This window comes from Citrus sinensis, chromosome 2 (assembly GCF_022201045.2).
Source record: "Citrus sinensis cultivar Valencia sweet orange chromosome 2, DVS_A1.0, whole genome shotgun sequence".
NCBI classification, from domain to species: Eukaryota; Viridiplantae; Streptophyta; class Magnoliopsida; order Sapindales; family Rutaceae; genus Citrus; species Citrus sinensis.
The window spans coordinates 32,412,714-32,427,460 of NC_068557.1; the positions used below are offsets into that span (position 1 = coordinate 32,412,714).

Below are 14,747 nucleotides of genomic sequence, written 5' to 3' on the forward strand. Positions count from 1 at the left end.
ATCAAACTAGAAAGTTTCTTCAGTTGCAAGTAATGATGTAAATGACTTCTATTATTTGTCTGCTTTAACAGTTTCATTTCCACGAGTTGCTTTTTTTTTTTTTAATTAATTGTGAGCTGGTCGAGAGAGTACATTTTGTAAGTAGGGACCCGGATAGCAGCCTACCTAGTTGTTTGAATAATTAATGATAAATTAAGTCAAATTCTTAATAGAATCCAGGCTTTGAAAACAATAAAACCACAGTCATGAAAAATAAAACGAACAATGATGTATATAGAGTCTTTTTTGTAATTCTCTTTGAGCTCAGCTTGTCCACAATGGCCATCGCGTATCCCATAATCTTCTGGCCAAATGACGAGCAAAGAAAGGAAAAGGTACTGTCAATTTCAAAACAAGAAGCTATACATACATACATACATATGACATTACACAAACTAAAACTTGTGCAAAAGCTTCAAATAGCTGACCAGTCTAAAGGGTCCGATATGGAGGAGTGGTTCCATGAACATCTCCACATTCCTGAATATCAACAATTAATTATAAAGCATATTTTTAGTAAATGCCTTCTGAAAAGAGATACAGGTAATTATTAACGATTAAGAGGTATGCGTGCTCACTTTATGAACACCTTTCCTTGGTAGACTTGGCAAATGTGGAAACTGAAGCCCTTTCCCAATGGCACATGTTTCTTGTTCCATTCTGCAGATAAATAAATACATTTACAGAGAGAAATATTAGTAATTAATTATTACCTTATAGTTTCCGAATAATATGGGTACTAAAAGCAAACCTAGTCTCCATGAAACGCCGACGTTCATTCCATCATGCAGAGTTGGTTTCACTACAAACTCGATATTATTTCCCAAGCTTCTGATAAGATAAGTGAAAAAATCCAGCACTTGCTGCAAATTACGTTTGTCATCACGTACATTTTTAGCGGTCTCAATTAATTAATTTTCCCCGGAATCTTGTTAATTAAGCATACAGTACCTTTTTCCCTTGGAGGGGTTGGAGGAATGAGAAGAAATTGCAGACACATCGGCATTCGTCACCAATTATATCCGATAACTCACGTAAACTTTGGCTTTTGATTGCAGAGTAAAGCTTCAGAACTGTTTCTAAAGCTGCTCGGTGATCATCCTCTCCTGATCCTGATGATGAGTTCTTGGCATCAAATGGCACGAAAGACAAGCCTCTGTGCCTTGAGGGTGAGGGAGAGCTTGTTGGAAATTGAATCAGAGGGTTAAGTAAATGTGGCGCAGAAGAATTGTTTAAAACATAAGTAGCTTTTGGAATTTTCTTTTTAACAGTTATTTTGTTCTTCAAATTCGTCTTTGATTGAGAGCCGAGAAAAAGGTAATTTATGGTGGAAGGGGAAGAGATTAAACTCATTTGCTAGATTGAAATATATAAATTAAGAATGAAAAATGAGCAGTTCAAACTCATCAATCAGAACTCAAACATATGTTTCATTTACTAAAATAAATCAATGAAAAGAAGCGAGGAGGCAACTGCCATGCAAGAAAAGAATATTATTATTATTATTATTATTATTATTATTATTATTATTATTATTATTATTATTTTATAATTAATGAAGCGCAGTTACGTGCATATGATACGATATAAGGCCGTGAATTAAACTGCAGGTTAAGGATCTTTCTTGATAAGTTACAAAACCTATCTTGCATAATTGCATTGCATACATGCGACACACGATGGTATATAATATAATATTAGGATGGGTAGCTTGTTTCATTTACGAGAAATATCGATTACGGGCTCCGTATTAGATGGTCCGGCTGCGTTGTAACTCCTCTATTCTAGAGTATGGTTGATAACCGTACGATTATAAAAATAAGTATTAAATCTACATTTATTGATATGGTCTGACGGTCATCATCAGTGTTCTGCGGTGGAGCAACTCCCACTGCCATGTTAGATAGAAACCTGGCAACAAATCTTTCAAACCTAATCATGCCACATCTTATGGATTTTCTCACTTAATATAACAATAATTGATCAAATTTTAATATATAGATAAATGTTATGAGACATGTCTCTCCACCCCTTGATTTAAGTAAGGGAAATTACCTGACAACCACATCAAGAATATTGAAAATATACGTAGTTACCATAAGTTTTTGATAATATTTCAAAAGTATCTCAAATTTTAGATTTATATCAACCAATGACCTTTCTGTTAACTATTGTTAATGAATCTAAAATAAGACTCGTTTGCCCCTAAATTCATTTTACGAAGGTAAAACAATACTATGGGAGCCCCGATAGGTCAAATAGTTTTTTATTTTAAATTATATAGTGGTGGCTAATGGAGTTAACGAAAAAATGACTAGTTGATATAAAATTAAAATGTGATAAGATTCTTAGATATTATCAAAACCTCACGGTGGCTACTTGTACTTTACAAAAGCTTTTTCCTACATCAACATATGAGGAGATAATTTACGGTATCGACATGCCACTTGAACTAACTTCAAATTTGATACATGTTACCAGCACAAGAAGCACTAAACACCCATTAAGAGCACTAATTAGGGGAGCATAGTATTTTGTGATAAGAACTTTCGTGAATAATCTGAACACATTTGCATTGTATTCTTTTTCAGTTGACCAAGTTTTGATCCCATTGATTTTATTGGTAAAGAATTTAAAGAAGACAGTTTTGAAACACGTTTAGCACCATTTTATGATTTGTAGAATTGTATTTCTTTTACCTAAGGGTTTGCTTCCCATAGTTTTTTTTTTTTCAAAGAAAGGTCAAGTACAATTATCATCAAGTGGTGGATAACTAAGAGAAAATGTTATAAGATATCTCTATCTATTTCTTAATGTAAGTAATATGTGTTTCACACTAATGACTTTAGGGAGTGAATTACAAAAGCATATATTTGACTTTTGTGTGTGTATCACATCTCTTAAAACATTTATGTGTTGTGCATTACACCACTCAATTTACAAGGTGTTATGCTCACAACACCATAAGATTCAAAGAATATATTGCTAACGTATGACCAATTGATTGCTTCATTGCCTATAAATATCCATCATCATTTGTAATCACATTTAATTCACAAATCAATTGATAAATGAAATAAAGAGCACTTTGAATACTTCCCAATTAATTTCACAATGTAGATACACAAAAATGAACAAGCAAAAGCCCATGTCATTGGGCCCAAAAATAAAATCATGCAATGCAAAAATGTGAGCCGGTTGAAAATGCTTTCCTCCTATTATTAAGGACAAACAATCATATTTACAGGATCCTTGAATTCATATGATAGCCATGCATGCAAAAAAAATTAGAGTGATGATACAGCCACAAACGTATAAATTTATTTTATATAAATTGATGTGGTATTAATTTATTGGTTGAATGAAAATATAAAATAATATAAATAAATCATGTGAGTCAAGAGATATTTAATTCAACCAATTAATTAATACCACATTAGTTTGTACAAAATAAATTTATACAAGAGTTTGTGACTATATCATTACTCAAAAAATTAAGATATTATGTTACAATTACATGCTATTAATACAATGTAAAAACATATTTCGTGCTGTATGCTTTATATCATATCACTTGTCAGTAAAAGTGTTTTACGAATAGTACAATGGACCTAAGCCACTTCTCTGGGTTCATTCCAAGGGGGTGTAAAAGGTAAGAGAAAAGATCTAAGTTAATTATCTAAAAAATTCATTAGAAACTAGATCTACTTGGAGGATGTGTGGGCTCATATATGATTTATTGGGTAATATTACTAAAAAATGATTTGGGTCTTCATTTTAATATTTAATATAAGCAGGGGCTCATTTAATAATTCTAAGACTATACATGTCATTTAAATGTGATTATTGTTTTATCGTTATTTATCAAGAAAATAAACCTTAGATAAAATTAGATTAAAACCACAATTTATCCTAGAGCCCCAATTAATCAAAAAAAAAAAAAAACCACAATTTATCCTCGTCATCTTCACCCCATGCACTAAAGTTGAATAACATTAGAAGGGTGACATATTAGTAGTTAATTGGGTAATTATTTATTTCGTGCATTATTAAAAATATATATAAACCTAATCGCACATTAAAAGATAATTACTATCACTTGAGTTGTAATGCTTCAGCTTTTCACGCCATATTGATCACATTTGATAAGCATATCAATTGATGGATGTTCAACTTAAAGAAAGTCCAAGAATAAACAAGATATCATTTCTTTTTTTATTTGAAATCTAAATAAATTTGAATTTTACTTAACTCTAAATGGGTCTAAATACATATGTCAAAATAATATGTTTATATTTTAATTTTTGACGTTTGAGTATAAGCGGTAAGTTGTTTGGCTTTATAAACTCAAAATATCTTAAATATAATATTTTTACATTATGACCTTGAAAGTGTTATCTGTAATTAAAATTTAAATAGATATATATATATTTATAGTATTTTATATTACAATAGCTTTCATATGTTATAAATATTTATAAGGTAAGCATTTGATATATTATTTATGAAAAAGTAATTTTGATAACATTATTTTTTACAATTTAACATTATATTTATACATAAAAAAAGTTGTTATCTAATAATAAAAGAATTTTTTAAGAGTAAGACTATTAACACCCTATAACTTTCTTTTCAAACCCCTTTCTTTCAAAACCTACTTTAATTTCCAAAATATCCTTTTTCCATTTTTTCAGTTTTTATAATTCAAAAAGAAAAAAATCAGTTTCTTCCAAACAACTCTAATTATAAATATTATTTTTATAAATTTTTGAATGATTAAATCATACATGTTTTACTCAAAAAAAAAAAAAAATACATGTATGAATTAAGTAGAATTAAAGTGGACTCAAATAGCTATAATTTTTTTTAAATTAAAAATAAGTTTACAAAACTTATAATTAGAAAGTTTAGAAAGTTTTGTAAATTAAAGTGGACTCAAATAGCTGTTATTTATTTTTTAAATTAAAAATAAGTTTTGTAAATTTCTCAAGAAAAAGTTGTTTGTGAGGAAACAAAAATTGTAAAAGACTTTGGTGTAGTTGTATGGGTGTAAAGAATTGAAAAGAGAAATATAATGTAGTTTTGAGAAATTTACAAAACTTATTTTTAATTTTAAAAAAAATAAATAATAGCTATTTGAGTCCACTTTAATTACATTAAAGTGAACTATTGGCACCACCCCTCTATAATCCTTATAAAACCCATTTCTTATTGCAATTACATTAAAGGACAAAATAAATCTAATTATACCATTATTTTTTTTCTTTTAATTATTTACACCCATACAACTACACCAAAATCTTTTACAATTTTTGTTTCCTCACAAACAACCTTTTCTTGAGAAATTTACAAAACTTATTTTTAATTTAAAAATAAATAATAGCTATATGAGTCCACTTTAGTTTACAAAACTTTCTAAACTTTCTAATTATAAGTTTTGTAAACTTATTTTAATTTAAAAATTTTTCTAAATTTATTTTTAATTTAAAAAAATAAATAACAGCTATTTGAGTCCACTTTAATTCTACTTAATTCATGCATGTATTTGATTTCTTTTGAGTAAAATTTATATGATTTAATAATTCAAAAATGTATAAAAATAATATTTATAATTAGAGTTGTTTGGAAGAAATTAAATTATTATTTTTAATTAAAAAACTGAAAAAATGGAAAAGGAAATTAAAATAAGTTGTGATAGAAAAGAGGTTTGAAAAGAAGGCTATTAGTCTCACTCTTTGTTTAATGTACATTATGATAACAAATTATGACTACAAGAACAACCCCTTTGACTTTGACTGTCCTTCCATCCGACTATAGGACAGATTTTAATAGAGGCAAACACATAATCGACCAGACAAAACGGTGCGTTTCTTATATATTTATGTGTTAAGTAAAAGACAAAACACTCTCCTTCCGAACTCCCTTCACCCCAAATCAAAAACCACATAAACAAAAACGAAAAAAATCGAAATCGAGCACCCACAGGCACAGGCACAGGTACAGAGCATCAATGGCGGAAGATCTGGTGCTTGACACGGCGATCAGAGACTGGGTGCTGATACCGCTGTCAGTTGTGATGGTGCTTATTGGAATTCTCCGTTACTTCGTCTCTAAGCTTATGCGCTCCTCTCAAGTGCCCGATCCTAAAATCGTTAAAGAAGGGCAAGCATTAATCAAATCAAATCAAATCAATAGCTTTATAATCTGTTATCTATAGATATATGTCTTCTTTGGAAAACATTAATATATATATATATTTTGTGTGTTTGAACAGACAAGTGATTGTTAGGGCGCGGAATTTGCGTGCTGGCGCTAATTTTATCTCTCCAAAGTCTTTTCGCGCTCGCAGAGTTTATTTCTGTAACGAGGTTTGCTTTCTCTTCGATTTTATGTTCTGTTACTGTTAGTCGTTGGAAAGTTTTTAAATTTTTTATGCCGATTCTTAGAATTACTGTAGTTTCAGGGTAAATTTCGGACACATTCCCCGTACTCTTAGGTAAAATTTTGAAATTCATCAAACCTTTTCTGAATTTCTAACTTCTAGGTGGTGAACTTTTGTTGCAATAACTAAAGCACCCACAGCCTTTCTATGAACAATTAACATATAATCTTCCTTACAGCCTGATGAGGCATGAAAATTAATGAAGTCAAAATTTTGAAGCCAATTTAATTCAATGACACAAGAGGCAATGATGTACTAGTGCTACATCAGTTTGCATATGGAGTTCTAATGTGTAGTATTACTTCTATATTTAGGTCTTACTGGAAAGAAGATTCAGACTTTTCCCGTGATTTAAGTTATATATTTATGCACACACACACACACACACATACATACACGTACGTATTTACATATGTTTGTTTGTATTGTGCTTTTCTTGTGTGGTGGTAGGAAAATGGATTGTTGCATGTGCCAAAGGGTCAGGCACAAAATGCGCAAGCGCAAATGTTTTCCGATCCTAACATGGCAATGGACATGATGAAGAAAAATCTTTCAATGATCATACCCCAGGTAATGCAAACTGAAGAGTTACTGCTGTTCTTTTTGTGATGTTTCTTGGATAGGATAACTGACAATTTCTTTTATGTTTTCTCCCTGCTGGACAGACCCTTACTTTTGCTTGGGTCAACTTTTTCTTCTCTGGGTTTGTTGCAGGTTTGTTCTTAACTTTGGTTTACTTTGTTTTGTTTCAACTGTTGAGAAGGGCTATTTGATAATATTAGTCTTTGCTGTTTAGTATTTTTGTTTCTTTCTGATGTTTCTCAATTTTTTTTTCCAGACTATATTGATCTTACTATTTTGTAAATGGCTTTTTTTGTTTGTAATATATATCTGATGCATGCTTATACTACCTTCACAGCCAAGATACCATTCCCACTGACTCAGAGGTTCAGGTCAATGTTACAAAATGGGATTGACTTGAGCACTGTTGATGTAAGCTATGTCAGTAGTCGTTCATGGTAATTTTCCAATGTTATTAATGAGAAGCTTCCTTACCATGCCTTTTGTTGCTCTGCTTTTTAATCTTTGGCAGCTGTTTGACTTTTTGTCTCCTATCATTGACATCTCCTTTATGTTTGTTTAAGGTACTTCCTCAATTTGTTTGGACTGAGGGGTTTATTTAGCCTCATTCTGGGGGAAGAAAATGGTTAGTATTGGAAGCACCATGAGTTTGATTAATTTGTCCAGTTCAGCAGTGCTTTTAGTTACTTTTGAAATAATGACCTTAATCCATGACGCTTTAAATGCAGCTACTGATGATACTCAGCGTATGATGCAAATGAGTGGGTTTGGCTTTGACCCAAGCAAGGTATAATTATAAGTGGCTCCTTGTTCATTTTCTAATGCTTAATGAGGCTTTCTCTTCCATCTCTCTCTCTCTCTCTCTTTTAATTTTTGCTCGTCTTTAACGTTTGCCCTTCAGTGTCATATTAAATATGCTTCGGTAGGTTCAACCTATTCAACTATTAGATGTAGCCATTTCTCAGCCCTGCTCATCTTTTTGAAAAAATGGATAGCTTTTCTTAGCAACTTCAGAAAGTTTTCCATCCTTTGGGGTTTTGGTATACACCTTCATTTGAAGTAGATTTAGTACTGAGACTTTTGCTCATATCTATAGTATATGTTCCTCCTGAAAGCCAGTTGGATTATTTTTGGCAAATTAATTTGGGAAAGCCGTGAATGCAGCATTCTTTTCAGAGGGATATCAATCATGAGGTGATTAGGCATAGATCTGCTTGTTTGTAAATGGATAAACTTGAATGTCTTACATATAAAGATAGGAATTCTGAACTTACATAGGGAAGACATAAGGATAGGAATTCTGAACTTCAGAACCTATTTTACAGTTTGAAACTTATTACATGGGATCATCTGCAAGTTGTCTCTTGAAATATCTCCTGAAATTGATTTTTTTTTTTTTTTCAAATTTTTCCTAGAGCTTGGGTGCTGAGAAAGACAGTCTGGACATAATTCAGCATGAATGGGCCTTACCAAAATTTGAGCAGCGTGCTGAAACAGTATTGAAAGATCTTGTCGGTTGAACAATGGTGATCTGTTGTTATTTGTTGAATTATAGCATCGGGAATGGTTCCTTGGTGATTTTCATCCATTTGGTGGACATCTGGGAACGGCTTTGAAGCCAGCATGACTTTAAATCTTCTATAAACCACTGTTTTAATTCCCAGTTTTATCTTGTAAGTTAAGCATCATTATTTGAGAAATTTTTGGTTTTACTAACTAAACATGCGTTGTAGAGTTGGTGGAGTAATTTATGGTTTAAATATCATCATTCATCGGCCAGTTGTATGCGGTTAATTATCACCATCTGAAAGCCTGTGCTGCTTCGATGGTGAATTTTCTTAAAATATAAAGTAGTTACTCTTTTCTTTTTAACTCTGGCCACACCATTAAAAATCCGTTTAAAGATTCAAAGCATTAAAGATTCAATCTACCTCTAATGGTGGGCGAATTAAGTTTGAAATTCATCAAGCCTCAATTGACATTTCATACTGAAGACCCCACTCCATTACTATTACTAATAGCAGCTTGGGGTTTGATTGATTGCCAATGCTTAAATTCAAGCTGAAAAAGAAAGGTAATAACAAAACAAAAGCTAGTTGCCACAACTGATAAATTAAATAAATCAATCAAAAGGGAGGCCCCCTCCTCGGCGATTCAAGCAAAGCCACGATGTTGTGTTGTTGCTAATCATAGCAGACATTGATCGAAACTTCACGAATGGTGGCAATTAAGCCTATTATTCCAATGGTTGATTTGTTCTAGAATCTAGATGGTGGAGGATACTATACACTCGTTAGTTAAATAAAATAAAATGTAACCGTGATCATGACAAGTGATTTACAAGATAGCAAGTAATTGGTGGTGGATTGTCAAGGAGCACGCAAGCGAGGGACCGAAACATCTTCCCTTCGGGTAATTAAGAATGCGTGTGTCCCGCGAGATTGACAATTGATGGGTCCACCTCGTCAAAGCGTAAAGTGATTCATTCAGGTGATGCCCGTGCCGTGGCCCTCCTCGTTTACAAAATGAACTTTAGAGAGAAAGATGACTGTAACACCCATGGTGGCAATGTCGCACGGACCCATGACTATCAATATTCAATGCCTAAAAGAAGATTTAAAAAAAATAATAAGGGAAGCCATATAATTAAGAGAACTAAGGTTTTTGTTTGTCCACGGTGTCAAGGAATACACGCGTCACATGCCCATTTGCGGAGATTGACAGCTCGACCAACCAAATTCATCAACATACTTTTGGTGGGGCCTTCGTGCCGCACCGCCCTGCTTTCCCTTAAACCTTTTTCACTTTACAGAGAGAGAGTCAGTGTAGGAATGAGTTTGCTAAAGAAGCAAAGACGTTGAAGCCTTTTCAAATTGTTGATGAGCATGGCAATAGAATATCATAATGTAATAGGACAAGAGAAGAATGTTGCCTTTTTTCAATTTTAAAACAAATAAAGATTTGATTAATAATAACGCTCCACAGACACTTTTTTTTTTGTTTTTGTTTTTTGTTTTCATGAAGAAACATATTATTTGATGAAAACTTTAATCAATACAGTCCTGTGTATTAATTTTAATCAAGTTTTCAAATAAATGACTAAAATTCAAGAAAATAGTAAACACGCATATCGAGACGTAATTATTTAATACGTCCAAAATTTGAAGTTAATCTGGGTATCACAACAAAATATTGTTACTTACAATTTTAACTTTGCTGTGATAGTGGGTGGCCAACACCATTCTCGGATATGTAATTAGATCAAAACGTGACATTGTTTGTCCTAAACATTCTCATAAAGATGCCAATTCATTATGATATATTGGATTACTATTATTTGGTACACAAAATTTATTATAATATATACTTTGGAGGAGAGAGGCGGTGGCTTGTAGTGACGACATAATCAGAGCGATAACTGCGATCGGGCGTGGCAGATCGGACGGCTGCAAGTGGGTCCAATGTCACGAGAATCCTAGCTGGAAAGCATCTGAGTGGGGCCAACAAAAGCTTCATCTTTACTTTAGAAAGGCAGGCACAAAATGTGGATGGACTGACTGAATCAAGGGAGAAAAAGAATGCCACGTTGTTACCTTTTCATGTGTGGGGGACCCGATGATTGCTATTTGGATGGTGATGATCGCAGTTTGGTACATCTGGGTCCCACTTGCCACCGGCCTAGAACCGTTGTTGGCTTTTGTTTGCCTCACTCACTTTCATTCATTACCTATCAAATATCAAATGTTTAAAATGAAAAAGTGAAAGGTTTTTTTTTTTTTAAAAAAAAAAACCTTAAAATTCGCAAACGATTTGACGACGACAGTAAAAGTCGTAGTTCTTTCAATTTCAAAAAAATTTTCAACTTGTATTTATGGTTTGTTAAAACTTGAATTATTTTTTGATGTCATAAAAAAAAAAAAAGTACATTATGCATTATTAACTAGGGGTGGGCAAAAAAACCGTAGTCTTAAAAAAACCGAACCGAACCGACGGTTTTTTCTAATTTGGTACGATTTTTTTTTTTTAAAAAAACCGAACGGTACAATTTATAAAAAAACCGAAATGTCGGTTCGGTATTCGGTTCATTTAACTGAACCGAAAAACCGAACCGAAAAACCAAATTATTTTTAAATTTTATTAAATTAAATATGTGTTAATTTTTAACTGATTGTGTAAGATAGCTAACATAAACTTGCATACACACAATCAGAGTATATATATATGTTAGTGTTACAATTTCGTAAATTTTTATTTCCCAAAATAAACCCTAAAATCAAATATAAAAAAATTTCGTAAATTTCGTAAATTTCAATTTCTTGAAGAATTTTTTAGGCTAATGCAATCTTAAGAACAACAGCAAGTAGCTGAGAAGTAAATGATAGTTGATTGATGTTGCTTACCAGTAAGTTTTTTTTATTTTTTTTAAACTAGCATCTTATTATATAGATTGTTTATTTAATTATTTATTAATAGTTAGTAAGATATTATTGATAAAATGTGTTTTGAATACTTTGTATTTATTGTTAATATTTGTAATGAAATTAGGATGAACTTGTTGAAAAAAATTATTACATTTATGAAGCCCAATGGGCTAAAAATTTAAAAATTCAAAATAGGCCCAGAACCGAAAAAACCGAACCGAACCGAACCGAACCGAAAAGAACCGTTTGAGTTCGGTTCTTTTTGAGTTTGGTTCTTATTCGGTTCTTTTTATAAAATAACCGATTTAAATCGGTTCTACTTAATTTCGAACCGAACCGAACCGAACCGAACCGTGCCCACCCCTATTATTAACTTGCATTTGTTCGATTATAATACTTTTTTACATTCAATAATTTAATTTGTAGGCTTTATTTATAGTTTTTTTTTTTTATCATAAATCAAAGATAGTCAAAATATATGCCCTCCTACGTGGGGTTTTTTTTTTTTTTTCCCCAAGAAATCTGTTCTTATTTATTATGTGTATATGAGATGACTCTTTAAAAAAAAAACAAAAGAGTTAATAATCGAAGCCCCTTATATTATTATCTCTTAAACAACTGAAAAGGATTTTAGAATAAAGATAATTAAGGTGACAATGAGATCAACTAGTTTAGTTAGTATTTAGTAGAAAATCTTTTAACGAGTTAAACGAGAAATTTGGGGTGGGATCCCACTCACGCACACAGCTGGGACATGGATCGGTTTCTTTGAGGTTAAATAATAATAATAAAGAAGATGTATGCCAATAATATTGTATTAAATCAAATTAATTGAGGGCCATTTGTTCCGTAAGAAGATTAACCTTCAAGGATTTTTAATTAATATCAAGCAAAGGTGATTTGCACAAGCACATGGCAGGCAAATCAAATAGAAATAGAAGAACATGAACGCATGATGATGAGTCGTCTTACGTGCCTTACTACAGAGAACACAGGGGAAACCACTCAAAAAGAAAGATATGATGGTGATATGAGAAATGGCCTCCACCGTATACCATCTCAGGTTTTATTATTATTATTATTATTATTATTATTATTATTATTATTATTATTATTATTATTATTATTTATATAATACATGCAGTGCTATAATTAATGTAATTTATAATCTTATCTTTTACCATAATAATAATAATAATTTAGTTAAAAGAGAGAGAGAGAGAGAGAGAGAGAGAAGATACAATTACAACTAGACAATGCCAATGTAGACCTATGTGTCACGGACACAGAGAGTCTCAAATTGACAGGATTCTTCATTCATTCTATGCATCCAGTTGTCTATATATAGCTCCGTCTTTGATTATGATCTCCTCACTACTACACTCACAAGCTTAGCGCATTCAATAATTCATTCATTCTTTCTTTGAATATTTTCCCGTGTTCCATCAATTTCTTTGCTTCGCAGATGGCCAGTGTTGAGGTGATTATAAAGGAGAATTAATGAAGTGATCAGCTGATCATCTGCATGCTCATAGTCTTTGTTCTTAAATTCCATTTTTGTCTTGATCGATTCGCTGGCGATCGTATATTGTTCTTAAATTCCATTTTTGTCTTGATCGATTCGCTGGCGATCGTATATTGTTCATCTTTAAATGCAACTTAATTTGGATATAGCCTAGCTTTAATGATAGATATATCTTTTAATGTCCCTCGCCCTGTGCTCGATCAAAATGCCTTCGTATATAGCATTAATGACCGAACTAGCTAATTAAGTATTTATTTGATCATAATCTTTTTTTTTTTCTTTTTTTTGTGCGTGTGTATGAGTGTGCGTGAGTGTATATGTGTATGTATATATATATATATATATATATATATAAAAGATCAAAGAACTCAGCATGAAGTTATCTTTATGTTTGTGTTTTGGAGCATATATAAACAAATTCAGTGGGGCTTGCAGGTTCAATCGGCTGCGGCAACATTGGTAGAGAATGAGACACAAGAGGTGACCAACAAGAGTAGTAACGAGACAACCCCGGAAGAGGCGCCAGTGGCAGCTGCCACCGAAGCTGAGACCGCAACCAAAGAACCAAAGGAAGAAGCAACGGCCCCAGATGAGGGTCCAGCTGCTGAGGAACCAGCCGCTGAGACCCCAGTTGAAGTTGAAACCAAGCAAGTTGTAGAAGAAGCTAAGGTTGATGAGGCAGCTAATGCTGCAGTGGAAGAGAAAGCAGAACAAGTAGTGAAACCCGACCAAGAGCCTGTTACCGTTGAGGAAACCAAAGAAGAGGCCCCTAAGGCTGAGGCTGAGGCTGAGGCTGAGGCAGCTCCGGTCCAGGAAGAGAAACCAGCTGAAGAGGAGAAGCCAGCTAAAGCACCTGAAGAAGCAGCTTCCACAGGAGTTCCAGTCGGCAAGACTGACTGAGGAATAGAGCCCTATCAAAAGTCGGCCAAGTTTTATTTACTTTTTACATAATTTTTTGTTCTAAGTCAGTCTTGTTATTATTACTATTATTAAGTTTTTAATTAAGGGTTGTGATCTGAGGTTTGAATATGGAGCATAGGATTATGCCAAGCGATTCGATCCACACACAATACATCAACGCACCCTGTACGTACGCGGCTTGCTACTATCCAATTCATGCTGAAGAGGTGCATGATTGATGGATTATTGAGGAATGCTTTCCGCTTACGTCACGTCGGGGTTGCAGTTGTGGGTTCCAAAGAGGGTCGTTTCGCTGCTTAAGAGTTTGATGGATGGTGTGATGAGAGTCAAGTCATTACATGTGTGAATTTAATTATCTCTAGGATTTGAGTAATAATAATAATAATAATAATAATAATAATAATAATATTTGAATAATTTTCATCTTTCTTTGTTTTTATTTTTGAATATGCTGCTGTTAACATGAGCTATGATCAACCTTTTATTTTCCTTTTCCTTCTTTCTCAAGGTGATGATCTTATGAGTATTCTCTTTCTACAAATCATTCCTCGTAAATTCATATCTATGTTCGCGAGGTTAGTGATGCTAAATTTATATCAATTCTCGGTTCCTTAAATCACAATCGACGCATCGACGAATCTCTCTGTATAAAATATTATTCCGAAAAAAGTACTGATAAAAAGAATTTCGATAAACAAACAAACACAAAAAAACATTAACAAGATTTTGAATCATCATCGAACATTGAGGAAAATGAAGATAAAACATTGAGTTAAAAGAGTAATGCAATGTAACATAATCATAGCATAATTCAATG

At 32.6% G+C, this 14,747-nt stretch overlaps 3 protein-coding genes across 3 annotated transcripts; 2 read left to right on the top strand and 1 right to left on the bottom strand.

Annotated features, from left to right (window-relative positions):
* Positions 1-90: 90 nt before the first annotated feature.
* On the bottom strand, positions 91-1,410 carry LOC102612221 (uncharacterized). The gene is made up of 4 exons (XM_006468122.3): positions 991-1,410; positions 791-902; positions 618-699; positions 91-519 (listed from the first exon to the last, which is right to left on the bottom strand). The coding sequence occupies exons 1-4, from the start codon at positions 1,390-1,392 to the stop codon at positions 435-437; spliced, it is 681 nt and encodes a 226-aa protein (XP_006468185.2). The 5' UTR covers positions 1,393-1,410; the 3' UTR covers positions 91-434.
* A 4,519-nt stretch (positions 1,411-5,929) lies between these two features.
* Positions 5,930-8,842, top strand: LOC102626840 (uncharacterized). Its single transcript, XM_006467268.4, has 8 exons — positions 5,930-6,201; positions 6,314-6,407; positions 6,932-7,051; positions 7,147-7,195; positions 7,401-7,500; positions 7,627-7,688; positions 7,792-7,850; positions 8,479-8,842. The coding sequence occupies exons 1-8, from the start codon at positions 6,050-6,052 to the stop codon at positions 8,581-8,583; spliced, it is 741 nt and encodes a 246-aa protein (XP_006467331.1). The 5' UTR covers positions 5,930-6,049; the 3' UTR covers positions 8,584-8,842.
* Positions 8,843-12,796: 3,954 nt separating this feature from the next.
* LOC102626542 (major latex allergen Hev b 5-like) lies at positions 12,797-14,347 on the top strand. The gene is made up of 2 exons (XM_006467267.4): positions 12,797-12,964; positions 13,445-14,347. The coding sequence occupies exons 1-2, from the start codon at positions 12,950-12,952 to the stop codon at positions 13,907-13,909; spliced, it is 480 nt and encodes a 159-aa protein (XP_006467330.2). The 5' UTR covers positions 12,797-12,949; the 3' UTR covers positions 13,910-14,347.
* The last annotated feature ends 400 nt before the right edge of the window (positions 14,348-14,747 follow it).

Bases quoted from the DNA above. Each gene is read 5' to 3' on its own strand.
- LOC102612221 (XM_006468122.3), bottom strand. From the start codon at position 1,392: ATGAGTTTAATCTCTTCCCCTTCCACCATAAATTACCTTTTTCTCGGC. The intron at 903-990 runs GTACTGTATGCT...CGTAATTTGCAG, and splicing joins AACCCCTCCAAGGGAAAAAG to CAAGTGCTGGATTTTTTCAC. The intron at 700-790 runs GTTTGCTTTTAG...ATTTATCTGCAG, and splicing joins CGGCGTTTCATGGAGACTAG to AATGGAACAAGAAACATGTG.
- LOC102626840 (XM_006467268.4), top strand. From the start codon at position 6,050: ATGGCGGAAGATCTGGTGCTTGACACGGCGATCAGAGACTGGGTGCTG. The intron at 6,202-6,313 runs GCAAGCATTAAT...GTGTTTGAACAG, and splicing joins CCTAAAATCGTTAAAGAAGG to ACAAGTGATTGTTAGGGCGC. The intron at 7,851-8,478 runs GTATAATTATAA...AATTTTTCCTAG, and splicing joins TTGGCTTTGACCCAAGCAAG to AGCTTGGGTGCTGAGAAAGA.